This window comes from Delphinapterus leucas, chromosome 13, assembly GCF_059928025.1.
Source record: "Delphinapterus leucas isolate spDelLeu-1000000601 "Yukka" chromosome 13, BTC_Dleu_Yukka2, whole genome shotgun sequence".
NCBI classification, from domain to species: Eukaryota; Metazoa; Chordata; class Mammalia; order Artiodactyla; family Monodontidae; genus Delphinapterus; species Delphinapterus leucas.
In genome coordinates this window covers 73,904,707-73,921,510 of record NC_143141.1, presented here as the reverse complement: position 1 = coordinate 73,921,510, position 16,804 = coordinate 73,904,707, and the positions used below count along the sequence as shown (strand labels likewise).

Sequence of the window (16,804 nt, the reverse complement as noted above, 5' to 3'; positions counted from 1 at the left end):
AGCCCAGCGCCCGCCAGGGTGGGAGGGACTGCGTGTCCCGGGCTCCCGGAGCTGACCGGCTGTGCAGCTACTCACCCGGCTGAGAGTACACGGTCCCCACGTCCATTTTGAAGGAGCCCACCAGGGTGCCACTGCGCAGCAGGTTCCTGGAGTGAATCACCTTCCGGGCGGAACCACCAGTCACCAGTCAGGTGGATGGGGCTGAGGATCTCCGTGGGGTGGGGAAGGGCTGACTGATAGTGGTGCCATGTCACTCTTTCTGGGGATGTGAGCTTCAGGTGAAGCGGGAGGGCGTGTGGCAGGGCAGGGGCCGCTCTCTGAGGCTTAGTATCAGCCTCTTGTACCTCGCCTGTGCTCTGCTGGCTGCCAGGTATGCGTGAGCAGGTTGTACACTCTACTGAAGGATTTAGCTAATGGGGCGAGAGGGGCCCACATCCAGCCTGTGCCCCACTTGCCTGGCTGTGTGTCTGGGTGCGGGTCTGCCTTTTTATGGTTGGCCCGCCCAGAGGGGTGCCCTTTTCAAGTCTGCACAGAGGTGCAGTTTGAGCTAAGAGCCCCGCCTGCCAGGGACTGCTCCCCACTCACCGAGATCTTGATGATCTTGTCGAACATGACGTCAGGAGGGACATGGAAGTCGAAGACGAAGTACTGGAGGGGGAAGGACCCAGACTTGCTGTCACTTGGAGGGCAGGGGCTAAATGCCGGGCCCTCCCTCCTGACAGTGCCTGTCTGCACCTCGGCCATTTCCCTTGAGCCCCAAAGTTTGGATGAGCAGGAGGGGCAACCACTGGTCCCCCCTGACCCCGGGGGAGCTGGGAGTTGTGTGGTCTTGAGCAACACATCTTCTGAACCTCAGCTTCCTGAGCTGTCAGACGGGGGTAATGATGCCCCCCCTCAGAGTCTTGTTATGAGGCTTGATGAGATACATGTGAGATACTGTAAGATACGTTGTGGTTATATGGGTCCCACAGACATCACCATTAAACCACAATGCTGCCTAGAAGATGCACCCCAAGTTTGGAGGTGTTTAAATGTAAACTAAGCTGAGCCTTAGAATTTAGAACCGATGCACTTAATCTGCTATAAATGTAAGTGCTGTGGGCGCGACCTGTCCTCTCGGCTGGGAGCTGCCACTCACAGTTGCAGTGCCCACCCATCTGTCCCGGCCTCGGTGTGCAGGCGCTGGGAGCGAGGGTGCGGACAGCGAGCAGAAGGCCCACTGTTTTGGTGAACTTGTGGGCAGGGAGATGGAAGAAAGGTTGCCGAAGAGCTTGGAGTAAATGAGAATCTGCTCCTGGCTGTTGGAGGCTCACACTAGAGCATTGTGGGTAACAGCGCCAGCTTTAGAGCCAGAAAGACTGAGCTTTCACTGTTGCTCCAGTCACCTCCCTTCCTGAGCCTCAGTTTACACCTCTGTGACGTGGGGATAACGAGCCAGGGCCGCCATGTGGGACTGCTCCGGGGCAGCATTCACGGGGTTGCTGGGAGGCGTGGTTCGGAATCTAAATGAGATGACCTGGGTCAAGCATTCAACCCAGGCATGCACACGGCCACTGCACAATAAATACCAACTGCTACGAAGCACTATGCCCAGATGATGCTGGTCACGGGGGACTGAAGCTCTGGAGAGGTGGGTGGTACAGGCATCTAGACACGCAGATGGTAACCGATGCCTTGAGGCTGGGGAGATACCCGGGGAGAGAAGGAAAGACAGTAGGAAAGAAGCAGGCCCAGGACAGGGCTCCAAGAAGCAGCAGCACTTCAGCAGTGGGCGCAGGGAGTGATGCCAAGAAAGGCAGTGAAGAGAGGAGCTGGAGAGAGGGGAAGGCAGGAGAGTGGCAGGAGAGGTCCCCAGGGCAGGGGGCGGCGAGAGGATGGAAGGGCCAGGGCAGTCAAGGGAGAGGGAGAAATGGTGGATGTTGAGGTCCTTGATGTCTGGAAAAGGGCAGTTTCAGGAAAGATGGGGCGCAGAAATGAGTGCAGGGATTAAGGTGAGGAAGTGGTGGTCACTAGGAGGTATGTGGGACTGAGGAAAGGCATAGATAGATAGATGGATGCATGGATAGGTAGATGGATGGATAGATGATAGGCTTCTAGCTCCTGTCCTTGATCATAATGGTTCTTCATAGTTGTGCTTAGAATATGCTAGAGTGAAATGCCTTATAGACAAAAGGGGAGTCAAAAGAAAAGCAAAGGCAGAGTTGGTGATGTTGAGTGGACGATATAGTGGTAGATTCTCTGGGATGTAGAAAGAGAAGGATTCAAGGCAATGGGGAGAGGTGGTTTTAGGCAGAAGGAAGATGACAGTGTCTGGGACCGGACGCACCGAGAAGAGGTCTTGGCCTGGGCTGTGGATTGTCAGCTTGTTCTGGGGAGGGGGGTGATGGTTATGAGCCCCCCTTCACAGGAAGACAGGTCCAGAGCCAGGCGGGAGGGTCAAGGCCAGGCCAGGTGCCGCAGAGCTGTGTCAGCCCTAGGAGAGCGAGCTAACTAAGCTAGGACTCTGCGCTGTCTGTGGTCGTATTCCTTGTATTTCCTGAACATATTTCCCTTTTGTGATTACTTAGAAATCTAAGTGATGTTGGTTGTTCCCACCTCCCTCTATTGTGTTTAGTGGAACCAAAGGTAGGTTCCCATCAACTCAGAGAATTAGCGGGAAGCAGCACACCCCTGGGACCAGGGGGATAGTATAAAAGGAAGAGAAGAAAAGGGAAAGAAAATTCTAGCTTTGGGGCTGGGAGGAATCATGGGAAGATAGTTTAGAGCACTGGTTCTCAACTGGGGCCGATTTTAACCCCCGGGAGGCATTTGACAATGTCTAGAAACCTTCTTGGTTGCTACATCTGAGTGGAGGATTGCTATCGGAGGATTGCTTCTATCTAGTGGGTAGAAGCCAGGGACGCTGCTCAGTATCCGACAATGCACAGGACAGTCCCCTACAACAAAGAATTACCTGGTCCAAAGTAGCCACAGTGCTGAGTTTGAGAAACTCTGGTTTAGAGGAAACAGAAATTGAATAAATCAGAGTTACTTGGGTTTGTGAAAAAGAACAAAAATGTGATCAGGTGTAAATTTAAGATGATCCAAAGATGAGTGGAATAAATAGTTTCAGCGGATATAAATGTAGAGTTTGGAAAATGGAACTAGGAAGTGTGCTGTTTGCACCCGCTCTGTGGCCAGGCTTGAGCTTGGTGCAGAGCAGATGCCCAGCGGATGTCTATTTCTTCGTCTGGGTAAGTATCCATTCAGCAAAGTGTTACCAAAGCCCTCTAGGTACATGGCAGGCCCTGGGCTGGGCTACAGCGATGCAGGAGACTGGGAGCCTCCCGGGTTAGACATGAAGAACCAACTGCAACTTGGGGATGTTGTTGTCAGAGAGAGAGAAATGCCCTGACCTCTGACCTAGAGAGTACAGGGAAGGCTACTCAGTGCAAGGACATTTGAGCTGGGCTCTGCAGGGTGAGTAGGAGTTTGCTGAGGAGCCACAGAGTGGGGAGAACAGCTCTGTTTCCTTGGGAAGGAGGAAACCATTTGAATGAAACATGAGGCATGTGGGCCTGCTGCAAGGTGAGCCCTCCCCTCAGGCAAACATGGCTTCACCACTATCAAATAACTGTGGAAGGCCACGGGGCCCTGTCTCCACATCTGTTAGGGAAAAATAGATGTTATCTAGGCCGGAGGTTTTTCCAGTCAGGGATGTGTCCTGACATAAGGTCAGAGGTGTCGAGCCTGAATTTCCTGACTCCTGGGAAGGTTGCCGCATGGGGCTGAGGGGGGTCCTGAAACAGCAGTGTCCCAGCCCTGTGGCCCTGCAGGAAACCAGCTGTGAGAATGGGGTCCATTTGTGGTCATTGAGGAGACCTTGGCCAGGCTCTGGCTTTAGCCTGGGTCCCCGTGAAGGGTAGAGCTGTGCCTGGGTTTTCCTCCTGAAGGCCCACGACTGGGGCCGCCCACAGTTTCCCAAGCGATGCCCTCCCCCAAGCAGCAGACGGCACCCTCAGCCCTCACCACCCCCAGGACGGACACCGAAACACAGGACGCAGGCGCCTCGTTTGGCCAGGGTGCCGCCAGCTGACTTCTGGCTTAGTCTGATGTGTGCTCAGGCATCTGACGGGCATCTCTCCCCAGAGCTGATTAAGATGGGTCCCTCCCTGGAGCCCAGAGTCACGATGCTGTGTCTGGGGTGAGCGTCCAAGGTGGCAGACAGAGCGCTGGGCAGAGGCAGGGCAGTCTGGGCCCTGCTCTGTCTACAGTACTCTCTGTGATCTTGGCCCTTTTCATATTGTGGCCTCAGTCTCCTCCTCTGTAAGATGGAAAGATTGAACTAGGTCTCTGAGGTCCTTTAACTTCGATGTGGCCTCAAACAGCTGCAACGAACAGCAGTGGGTACTGGGCCTTTTACCCCTCACTCCCCAAGCATCACGGCCAGCGGTCTGGAAGGACCCCGAAGAGGTTCAGGTTCCCATGATGGCAGCTGAGCAGGGAGCATGCGCACACAGAACCCGACTCTGGCACGTAGCACCCAGGCCAGGTCTTTCTCCAGGAGCTTCAATGTCCCTTGGGTAAGATGGGATTGATGGTGACAACTTCGGACAGTGTGAGAGTCGGAAGAGATGATGCACCAAAAACGTTTACGAGAGTGCCCGCCACCATGCAGCAAGTGCTCGTTAATGGTGCCAGTGCCACCACGGGCTGGGGCTGGAAGGAGGTGGCCCCGCCCCGGGGCTCTGGCCTGGGAAACATCTGGGACCAGGCCTCAGGGGGTGTGCAGTTCACTCACAGGCGCTGCTGGAAGCAGCACAGGAGGACCTGGGGTGCTATTCCTTTCACAGGGTGGCCCCTGGCCAGACCTGTGTCTGGCTGGGATGTGGACTGGGGCTTCAGAGGGGGCAACACTGCACGTCAGCAGGCTGCGGGTTGTAACGGGCGGGCCAAGGTCACGCCGGCTGGTGGCCCTCTGTGTCCCTTGACTCCCAGCTTCTCCTGCTGGGCCCCATGGGGCCGGGGCCCAGCCTCTGCCATGGTTCGGAGGCCCCTTCCCCACCCGGGGCCCCGGGTGCTGACCTCGTTGTAGTAGGGGCAGTTAGTGGACTCCTTCATGGAGGTGTACTTCTTGTCGTCGCCCACCTCCACGCACACCACGGGGTCCACGTTCAAGCCCACCAGCTGCCGGGCCTCGATCACCGTGATGCTGACCTGCGGGCGGGCAAGAGGGGGACCGAGAAGGAAAGCGGGTGAGGTTGGATCTGGTCCTGCGGGAGTCGGGGCCTAGGCAGTGGGCTGGAAGGTGCTGGGAGCCAGCACCAGATTTGGGGGCCAGTCTGCCTGCCGTACATCTGCTGGTGATCCTGGGCTCTTTCCCCCACTAAGCCTCACTGTCCTCATTTATAAAGAAAGGGCGTGACTAGATCACCTCCAAGTAGGTGTGCAGCAGAATTACCAGGTGGGAGGGGAAGGATGGTGGGTAAAGACCCTGAGGCCCCGGCCACACTCCAGACCAACCCAGTCCAGTCTTGGGGGAGGGTTGGAAGGAGTGGCGTCCAGCAGCCATATTTTTAAAGCTCCCGGGTGATTCCATGTGCTTCAAGTTCTCCCTGGCATCGATGGCCCTGCCTCACCGAGGGCTGCAAACCTACCTCCCAGGTTTTGTGTACTCCGGGATTAAGCTTTCTAAGTCTCCATTAACATGCATTTAATTTTCTGCTCCAGCATTTCTCATTTTAAGCCTGCAGGCCTCTGACATCTTTTTTTTTTTTTTTTTTGTGGTACGCGGGCCTCTCACTGCTGTGGCCTCTCCCGTTGCGGAGCACAGGCTCCGGACGCGCAGGCTCAGCAGCCATGGCTCACGGGCCCAGCCGCTCCATGGCATGTGGGATCTTCCCGGACCGGGGCACGAACCCGTGTCCCCTGCATCGGCAGGCGGACTCTCAACCACTGCGCCACCAGGGAAGCCCTGACATCTTTTTTATTTCTGGAATTTGGCTCCCTTTCTACATTCCTGGCTTCCCTTCTTTTGTTTAATTTCTTTGGATGCCCAGTGAGGCTTTGGTGCCCACCTGAACACACCTTTTTTTGCCTTGATACCTGTATGTTGTGTGCATTCTGTATCTTTTTCAGTGGCATCCACCTCTCTGGAATCTTATTTCTATTCTGGGAAGCACTTTTTCATTTGTCATCCATTCAACAAATATTTGCATATATATATATATATATATATATATATATATATATAGAAAGAGAGAGAGAGGGAGGTAGAGACGTGCGTGTGTGTGTGTGTGTGTTCGTGTATGTGTCTGTGCACATACTCTTCCTGAACTCTCACTGCTTTGGATCTGGAGGCGTCAGTGGCCATGGGTGGGCCATGATAAACAGGAAGAGGCACAGACTCGGGGTTGCTGGAATGGCATTGAGCCTCAGTTTTCTCAGCTATGAGTGGAAGACACTACCTATCTATAAGTTTGTGTGAGGGTTGAATGAGATAATGTGCATCAAAGTGCTTCATAAACAGTAGACAGGTGTAGGAAATGTGAGCTCTTGTTATAAATGGCTTCTCAAGTAGAATTTACTTTCAGTTAAGTGGCTGGTGTCCCAAACAGATAGGGTCGTGTGTGACGCTTAATATTGTTTCATTTAAGTCTCTTGAACTTGCATTTTAACAAAATAGCTTATGTTGAGCTAGTATTAGCATTTGCCTCAGCACTCTTCTAATGAAACTGTATGAGTTGCTTTTTACGATTCTCATCTTGGACAGTTGGTATTTTAATTGCTGTGCTTTGATGCAACTACTAAATATGATTTTACTCAAGAGAATCATTCTCCCTTTTCATGAAAAAGAATAGCCATGAAAATTATCATCCACTGCGTCCATCAGATATTTATATATCTTATAAATATCCGGAAGGACAAGAAAAATCCACACAACAAAAGTAACGATGTTAACAAAATAAAAACCCTGATGACAACGAGAACGTTACCAAGCAAGTATGTAGAACTGGAAACTGAACATTTACTAATTGAAGTAATACTTGAACTATGAAAACAAGCATTTCTATGTGGAATGAGGTTCCACAGGGAATGGAACTGAGAATCTGGAGCTCTGAAGGAGTTCAATAATCATTGTTTCTTCAGGGAGCTAAAAGGGAAATAGAGACAGCTCTGAGAAGTTTACTGTGAAGAGAGTAAACAGACACTAGAAGTCCTTCCAGAACATTCTTTGCGTAGTAGTTTATAGAGTTTTAAGCTCTATGAAACCTTATACCAAAGATTTTTTTAAGAGCTCATTTTTTTCCCAAAACTGACCCATCCCTATTCCTCCATTAAAAAAAAAAAAAAAAAAGATTTTCTGTAACTCAAGACTGGGAAGTAGACAAACACAGTTTTGGTATAATAAGGTAGTAAAGATATGCCATCAGGAGATTAACTTTTGCAGTGTGAGAGGTTGGCTGGTTTTTATGTTTTTCACCCAGGGACTCAGCTGTAATGATAGCCTTTTTGCCCCCTGCTCCTTTTCAGGACCCAGAGTTCCCACCTTCTTCCACTGAGCAGAGCCAGTAATGGTGGACGACCCTAGCTGGAAGCTCTGACACCAGGTGGGAAGCAGGTAGGGAGGGGAGGGCACAGGGCTGAAAGGAGAAAAGGGTGGGGCAGGGGGAGGAGTCTCCAGTGCAAGCTCTTTGCAGGCTGAAGGGTGGCCTGAGGGGTACCCTGAGAGTGCACAAAGGAGGTCGCGGCCTGGCGTTGGTGGGGGAGGAGAATGCCAGTCCGGGGCTCCCCCCGCCCCCCCGTGCTCTATGGAAGGGAATGTATCATTTGGACTTGAAATTAAAAAAACAAAACATTAAACTCTGAAAAAGGGGATTTCAGTCATCAGCAGAGGACTCCATCTTTCCATGATGGAGGAGGGGGAGGCAAATAGAGCCACTAAGGGACCAACTGACCAGCTGACCAGGGTAACTCTTTTGGTGACTGACTATTCCATCCTCTCCTTCCAAGATAAGGGACATAATCCTCAGGTGACTCCATGAAACTCATCACAAGGAACACTGCTGAGTGTAAATCTATACCTCTGTCCTGGAAGAACCTAAGAGTCATGGTGCTTTGTGACCTGCTTCTGAGGGATCTGATCGGGCTGCAAAAACATCACTGGGAGCTAGAGATGAGAGGTGGTGGACCCTTTAGTACTGCTCTTCTGAAACATCCTTTATGTTCCCTCATCTCCAGGTGACAGAGATGTGACATGACCAGTTGTGCATTTTGAGAAGATCACTCCAGCGGTGGCGTAGAGCATGGAGCGGAGGGGGCAATATGAGAGCAGGGAGATCAGATAGGAAGTGGCTGCCATATGGCACGTGAGCTGGATAAATGACATGGAGGTGAAAACTGGAGAGATGTTTGGAGGTGAAAATGTATATGGTCTTGGTGGCGGGAAGAGAGGGTAGTGAAGAGACTCAAGACTCTGTGACCCGCCAAGTACATCCCTGCCAAGTGCCAAGCACCAAGCTTTGCCCACTCTGATGGGGAAACTGCATATTCACAGGGAGGAAGCTGCAGCTTCTTGCTTTTGAGATGCCAATAATCAGGAAAGGGTTTTCGCATTACATGCATTCTAAACAGAAGAAACAAAGGGCCTGAGTACACCATGGTCTTTTCACCTTGGGACCTCCTTTCAGTGCTACCCAATCTTTAGGACGTTTCTGAGCCCTGAGGATCCTTCTTGAATCTGAGTTCGGCTAAGGGCCTCTGGCTGAGGTCTTTCTAACTCAGCAAAGCCAAGTTCTCCAAGAGAGTGAAGTCCTTCTGATAGGCTTTTCTTGCTTTATACATTGTACTTATTGAAAGCAAGGATAATTCCACATTTGCAATCCTCACATTGCATCCTCAGCTCTCTCTCCAAGTGTGTTAACACAGTTGAGATGTGAATCAACCTGTCAGGGAATACTGTGTTACCAGGTCCAATACAACTGTTTTGTTCAGTTCAGAATGTTTACAAAGTCTTTGGAGGCTGACTGTCTGGTCCACTTAATAATAGTCTCTGTTAGGAAGTGGTCTGAAAGAGCTTTTGAAAACAGGCAGTAGGTAGTAAGCTAAATGAACAGGAACCAGAGTGAGAGACTGTTCAAAAGGCTTAATTAGAGAGAAATTAGTTGCTCTGACTATGGGGTAGGACATCCTCAAGTTTGAACCTTGCTTCTAGCTTTGAATAACTGTGTGACCTGGGACAAGCTCCTTACCCACCCTGGGCCTCAGTTTCTCGCCTATGAAATACAGTAATACCTATACTTGGGTGGTTGTTAAGATTACATTAACTCAAATGGAAAACATACCTACCTAGCCTAGTGCCTGGCACATAGTAAACCTTCAAAAAAATAAGTTACATTAGCAGCAACAATAACGATGGCACCATTTTCTATGTGCCTTTACATGGCGGGCTCGTGACACTGTAGATTGAACGGTATCTGACTATGGGGTCTTTGTTCTTTAGAAGTTTTTCTCTTCTCAGAACACAGAGGAGCAAAGCCCTGAGCTGAGCTTCCTGGAAAAGCCCTCAGAAGTGTTAGGGCATCCTGTGCTTGGGTTTTGGCAGAGAGGTGAGGAGGTGACATTCCCAAACCTCCAAGGAGCCCAGTGGTGTGAGGTTGTCTGAATTCCCAGGGGCAGGTCCGCTTGACACTGCCTGGGGCTATTTTTCAAGCCCCTGGGAAGATGGTCACCGACTGGATGAAAACAAACCGAAGCAAGGATTCAGAGAGACAGGGTGCATCCTTGAGGGAATATGACCAGATGTACCTGATACAAAGAAAGCTGGTGTCAAGTCCTCAATATTATCACCTGAGTGAGGTGAGGTGGGCTGTCCTTAAAGAAGGGAGCATGGGGCCTGGGAAATGGGCATCAAAGCTAAAGCCCTAACCCGGGAGAAGGGTTTGCTCTGATTCTGGGGCCTGGCACTGGCCCTAGGCAGGAAGTGCAGTGGCAGTCAGGTGAGGTCTCCTGAAGGCTCTGCCCTCCCAACCAGCCAGCAAACTCCCCCAATCCTAGGAACGCCCAGCAGTCTTTTCACCTACAACTGGGTCTTGATAGCTCCTAATGAAGGGTCCAGAGGAATTCGTGGTCCTTGGGCCCTTCTTGTTTGCAGTTTATAAATAAGTACTAGGTACTTCCGGCTTGTACATTAGCCTATCGTGAGTTATGTTAGTGTAACTCAGTCTCTCAGGCTCCGATTAACTCTGGGAAAAGAGACAAAATTGAGGGTGTGGCCCTGCAAAGCTGAGGATGAGGTCCCAGGCTGGGAGGGCTGCACTGGGTCCTGCTGTTCACATGGCCCTCTCCCCGCAGTTCCCAGGCATGCTCATGCCCCATCCATCCTGCCTGCACTGTGGCCACATTAGCAATCTTATAGCTGCAAATCTCTCCCTATCTCAGCCATTTTAGAAACATACAAATAAAAAAATTGTTAATTTCAGAAAATACTGAGAAGCAAAAAGAAGAAAAAAACACCCACATTCTCAGCATCTATAGATAGCCAGGATCGACACTACTTCCAGCATCAAAATAATACAAAACAACAATTTAAAAAAACACACCAGGGGCTTCCCTGGTGGCGCAGTGGTTGAGAGTCCGCCGGCCGATGCAGGGGACACAGGTTCGTGCCCCACATGCCGCGGAGCGGGAAGATCCCACATGCCGCGGAGCGGCTGGGCCCGTGAGCCATGGCCGCCGAGCCTGCGCGTCCAGAGCCTGTGCTCCGCAACGGGAGAGGCCACAACAGTGAGAGGCCCACGTACCGCAACAAAACAAAACAAAACAAAACACCAAAATACCTATCTTTCTTCAGAGACACTTATTAAAAAAATTTTTTTTGGATGCTCTTTGGTCTTTTTATGGTTTTTCCAGGTCCCTCTCACTTTATAAAGACCGTTACAAAATCCTAGGAGGGCTTTGACCAGCATAAGCAGAGTTCTCAAGCTGCTCTTTGGGTTTGTACTTCTCTACTTATGACACTGCTGTGAGTGCTTTCCAGGAACAAGCTTACTTTGGTAACATATATTCAGCTTGTGGTTCTCTATGACCCTCAGATCCATGCCTTCACGGAGTCTATAACGCACATCTGGCCAGAACCCCTCACTAGACAGAGTCGGAAAGGCATGAGGCCTCTAGCTGCCCCACCTACCTGGTAATCCATGGGCCGCCCGGCACTTGGCTCCATCTTAATGTCTGGCTTGGATCTGAGAAGGAGAATGTACTGTCAGGCTGGGTGTAAGGGGACTGCTTGCAGGGGAGGAGGGCACTGGCAGTGGTTAGACCTTGGAGAAGGGCGGAAGCACAGAATCATGATCTTCAAACACTCCAGGACTGCCAAACAGAATGGGGATCAGTTGTTCTCAGAGGCTCCAATACAGAGGACTAACCAATGGCAGAAGTGATAGGTAGACAGACATTAGGTCAACAGGTTCAAGTGTGGGCTGGGCAGCTCTGTGATTTCCCATTCCCTTTGAATGACCTGGGAACAGACTCCTGCCTTTGCAGGGGGAGAGGTGAGGGAGACATCCAGGAAAAGAGGAAAGGGGCAGGGTTAGGAAGGAGCTGTCCATGGGCCCTGATTCTTCCCCACCCAAATTCCAAACATAGCAAGCTGGGTCCTGCCTGACCTGGGGAAGGCAACTGGGGCTGTGGGGTTCCTGCCCACTCACCGCTTGTTGGAGACGTTGGTGGTGAGAGCCGTGACGGAAGCTAGTGACACGGAGTCAGGATCCAGCCCATCCGCCAGCCGAATGGCCAGGCGGTCAAGGTCCTCCATCTCCAGTACTGCCGGTTCATCTGGGGAAGAGGGAGGGCCAGTTAGGTGGGCTGGATGGTGGAATAGTGACTGTATTTCCCTTTTTGCTTAGCCATCCAGGAAGCTGAGTCAAATTCCAGGTTTACTTGGTAGCATCTGCTTAGAATGTTATGGTCTGCATATCTGTCGTGTTTCTGGCCTAATCGTGATCTCTGATTTTAACTGAAATTGCACCTGGTCTTGCTTTTTAATTTTAATTGAATGTAACTCACTTATGCAAGCACTGAATATCCTTCGTGGAAGAGGGTCAGGAATAAAATAATACATACTTATGTACCTCCTGTACCAGTAGCTACCATTTACTGAGTGGCTATTACGTGCCAGGCACAATGCCAAGCACGTTATACATATGTCTTTAGTCCTCATAATCCTCATAGCTACAGCCTGGCAAGATAGGCACTATTCTCATGTAACCAGATGAAGAAACTGAGGCTTAGGAAGGAACTTATCCATGTAAAACAGCTGATGGAATTCAGAACCTAACCCTGTACTGATGTGTACTAATCCAATTAGATGAAGGAATGACGGTTCTGAGAAGCCACCCAAGGATGGTGGGTTTGAGTCTCAACCGGCAGCTCTACCCTCTCCAATCTAGGAAGGCAAAAGGCACAGCTGGAATTCGCAAGGGGCAAAAGACAAAGAGAGAGATTCTGGGGCCAGTGGGCCACACAGGGGATGCTGGGGAGGGAAGCCAGGAGCCCTGAGGATGGGTGTGTGATCTACAGACCTGGGTTAGAAAGCTACACACAGCTCCCCTAATACACTCCATTTCTCCCCTGTATTCCAACTGTACTCCCTGCCTCCTCTTAAATAGCTGTCTTGCGCCCTCCCCAGCCTGCTGCTCCGGTGGCACCAGTGCCACAGGCCACTCCAGTCTTCCAGGACCCACCCTGCCTGTCTCCCCCAGGGCCGTCCCTGCAGCCTCGTGAGAGGTCACGGGGAAAAGGCAGGAGAGCGAGTCCTGCCACAGAGCAAGCATTCTCAGGACTCTGATTTTCCCCCAGAAATAGGGAATTGCCCAAATAACTTTCTCTTTTTTTTGTTTTTGTTATTCCCTCCTCTAATTAAAAATCTCTAGGCTTCTGTGTGGAGAAGAAAGAACGAGAGCAAAGAGGGCAGGATGAGCCCAACGGACTGAGGGGCTCTGCTGCTCAGTTCTAGACCGGAGGAAACGCGCTACCCACCTTCAGCCCTCGGGGCGCCTCCTTCCGGAGGACCACTCTCAGGACCCGGCTTCTCCTCCAGCCAATGAGAGGCCAGGCCCCTCCCAGGTGTATTCGCCGGCCAATAGCAGGAGAGCCCGTTGGGGCGCTGCCCGCGGAGAGGAGGGGTTTGGTCACCGGAGGGGAGAGAGGGGCCGCCTGGACCGTGGGCGGGGGCGCGCGTCCATACCTTGTCTTTGGTGTTCGTCTTTGTGAGGCCGGTTCTTGCCGAGCTTCATGGCGGAAAACACGCTCCTCCCGGATCTGTGAGAGGGGGCCGCCAGAATGAGGTGGAAGGAGATAGACGCCGGGAGGAAGACACCCAGACATAGAAGAGCAAAACCCGAAAGAACACGTAAGGGAAAGGGAGATCCAAGCTCCAGCCCCTCACCTACTGGTCCCAAGATATATTTGGGGCCAAATTTCCCAAGTTGGGAGCCGTGAGGGGGAGTTAGGGCAGAGGAAACCCCACCACTTCCTCCTTCCCCATGTCTTCACACCACTCAGGAGCAGGTCGGGGACGGCGACCAGTAAAGGCGGCCTTCAGGTGGAAAGAACCGTTTCAACTGGAGCCCCTCGGGGTCCTGATCCCAGCCCCCTCAGTCCAGTCTTGGAGCTCTGAGCTCCGCCAGTGCCGCCAAGTTCATCCTCCCCGACCGTGCACCCCACCTCGGCTGAGTGGAAAGAAAACCAGACAACCAGAGATAAAGCATCAGAACAGAAGGGCAGAAACGGGACTCAGAGGCACAGAGACTGATGGAAGTGTGGTTGGAACTAGCTGCTTAGTTCTCAGATGGCTCTGGTGCTCGAAGCCTGCCTTGTCTTTCCCAACCTCTCTGTGCCTTTGGATTCTTCTGGGTCCCCAGTGAAAAGAAGGAGATGGGCCCTTTCCCGTCTCTATCTTTGGTCCTGGCTTTGCCCCTTCTGCCTGTCCCCTCTCACTACAGAACCTCCACCCCCCCACCCCCAACCAACCCCCAGGAACGTATGGCAGATTCCATAGTTCCTACCTCTTCCTCTGGTTGGTGTGGCCTTGTGCCCCCAGGAGAAGGGCCTTGCAGTCAGGGGGCCTGAGGGAAGGGGGCAGGGGGTCCTCACTGTCCCCTCAGTGATGTCCCCGCAGCTGAGCTTGTGATCCCTGGTCCAGGAGGGGCCAGGAGTAGGATCAACAGGCAGTAAAGTGCAGTATTCCATTACCCCATCAATATTGCATGAGCTGGACACCTGACTCCGTCCACTTCCCATTCTCCCTCCTCCTGGCTGTGCCCCTGTCATCCTGGGCCCCATCGCTAGGTGGGGTGGGGTGCAGATTCCAACCCTGAGCTCACCTACAGCAGCAGGGCCCACCCATCTTTGGGTCAGGCATCTCCTTGTGGAGGTTTGGCTATGGTTCCCTGAGAACCCCTGTTCTTTTTTTTTTTTTTTAAACATATTTAAAAAATAATTTAATCTCCACAGCAAGCTTTGAGGAGGATACTATTGACCACAGTTTACAGTTGAGGTTTGAAGCAGTTAGAAAAGCTTTATTCCATTGACCACATCTCATTATCTGTAATGAAGAACCCCTGTTCTTTTTGCTGGGTCATGTGAGATTGGGGAAAACCTTTCTGTCCTTGTAGAGATGGCCTAGAAATCTCAAGCCTCTCCTCCCCTCAACCTGGCCCTATCCTAGCTCCAGGCCTTTTCTATACTCTTCATATGCCTGGCAAGACATGAAGAGGCATGTGTCTATGTCCCAGTGAGAGAGCAACTGAGGACCACCTCTTTCGTGTGGCACCAGCTCACAGTTTAAGAAACAGTGGCATCTTCATGATTTCCTAAAAAGGCACGAGGTGGGTGAAAGAAGGCTGGGGTAGCACTGATCTCTTCACACTATCCGGGATCACGTTTTCCAGGACATATCAACAGGAGGAAAGGGAAAGAAAGCACTCTAAAAAAAGAAAACTGATGCCTTTGGAGTTATCTTTAAAAGTTTCTCCCCAACAAGAGATTATATAACCTTTCTTGAGCCACTAATCTGGGCCAAAGGCTTTTCCAGATGTTTGCTCATTTCATCTTCATAGCAGTCCTGGGAGGGACATATGCTTCTCCTCGTTCAACCCATGAAAAACCTGAGGTTCAGAGAGCTGGGATTGAAGCTACCACCTCCCAGGCCGGCAATACTTCCACTGCATCCTTGCTGCTGTGGGATTGCACTTCTCTGGGGGTGTGAATCCCGTCCTGACCATTTGGAACTTTGGCAGAAAGTCTCCATGGGGCCAGCACGACTTGCAGATGGGCACGTTATCTGTGAAGAGTCCCACGGACCGGGCCCATGTTTACAGAGAGGGGGCTCATTCAAAGTAATATAAGCATCAAGACATTTTGGGAAGAGAAGGCTATAAATATTAAATTACTGGTGACCTAACACTGCACCCACCAGTGAGCCCATTAAAAACAGTCGCATGGTGGTGAGAAAGGAACCATCCCGCCTGGCTTACAACGAACCATCCTGTGCGATTTCTCCCTGCTTGGTGGCCTTGAGGGCAGGGGTGCCGGCCATACTCTGACTCTTGCAACAAGAAGTGAGCCTAGTGTGGGCCCTCTCTCTGCTTCCTGTCCCAGCGTTTGGGTTTCCTTTCCTCCCAGCCTTGCTGCTCTCCTGCCTTACCCAGGAGGGCCCTGTGCTGACTGTGTACAATCACTTCTTGGCCATTCCTGGGCTGTGTCATCCTTAGAGTCCCCAGCCCCAGTCCGTGTGTGACTTACACGCTGCCATCACACAGTCTGTTCCAGCCACACAACCCCAGTCCCATCCCCCCACCCCCGACCCTGCCCTAATGTCCCCCAGGAAAGTGCTCTGAGATGGTAGGTCAAAGCCATGTATGGAGTCAGAGCAGGCCCTGCCTGCAGAAGCCACCCACTCTGCATTCTGATACTGGATCTGGTCCTGCTGCCTGAGGCCCAGAGGGGGTTTGGGTAGCAGGGAATTGCGGATTACTGATGCTGGTCCCAAGGACCCATCCAAGTGGAAAATGGCCTGGGGCTTCCCTTGGGCAGTTATGGCCCTTGAATTTGAAAGTCACTCTAGGCCTTAAAACAAACATAATTTGGAAGCAAAGATTGAGACTAAAAAATCTATACTTATCAGACCACTGTCTACCACACCGTGAAGCAATTCAAAGGAGAAACCTCTCTCCCCAGACCCTGCATGATTTTAACCATATCAAGTGGATAAGTTCATTGGTGGGATTCCTGTGTACCTGGGATTATCTCAAAATGGTGACATCCCTTTACAAACAAATGCACACTATGTAGGGCAAGTGTAATTCCCAGAATTCTTACTGTAGGCTCTGCACCTATTCATTTCTCTTCCGTGACTAGCTCTTCACTCCTGTGGTGGGTGGCAGAGCATGATGTCATCAGCTATCACTGCCCTTTGTAATTTTCTGATTGGTGACACATCAGAATTCACTGCCCATCGGTTGCCCATCGTGCCTGCTTCTCTTGGCAAAGGGTAAAGGTTATTTTTGAAATAAATGTTAACTTAATCAGGGAATTTTGAAGATTATCCACTTGTATTAAGACTTAGATTTCAAAAAAGGTAAATTGTTGATTAGGTTACTGATGTACTGATGTTTCTTTGCTTTAAATTCTGCATTTGGTCTAGATGTTTCTCCAATTACTAAAGGTATAATATGGACAGAAACAGACAAAGAAAACAAGCCAATAATCAACCTGGTGAAAAACCACTTTGCAACCAAGTGGCTCCTTTATTCGTGGCTGCCTG

At 51.2% G+C, this 16,804-nt stretch overlaps 1 protein-coding gene across 1 annotated transcript in view; it reads right to left on the bottom strand.

Annotated features, from left to right (window-relative positions):
- The window catches only part of OTOF (otoferlin), a 91,393-nt gene that overhangs the window by 26,713 nt on the left and 47,876 nt on the right, over positions 1-16,804 (bottom strand). The window contains 6 exon segments of the mRNA XM_089923384.1: positions 76-160; positions 586-648; positions 5,065-5,196; positions 11,168-11,222; positions 11,688-11,814; positions 13,226-13,299. Coding sequence (XP_089779510.1) covers positions 76-160; positions 586-648; positions 5,065-5,196; positions 11,168-11,222; positions 11,688-11,814; positions 13,226-13,299 — 536 coding nt within the window.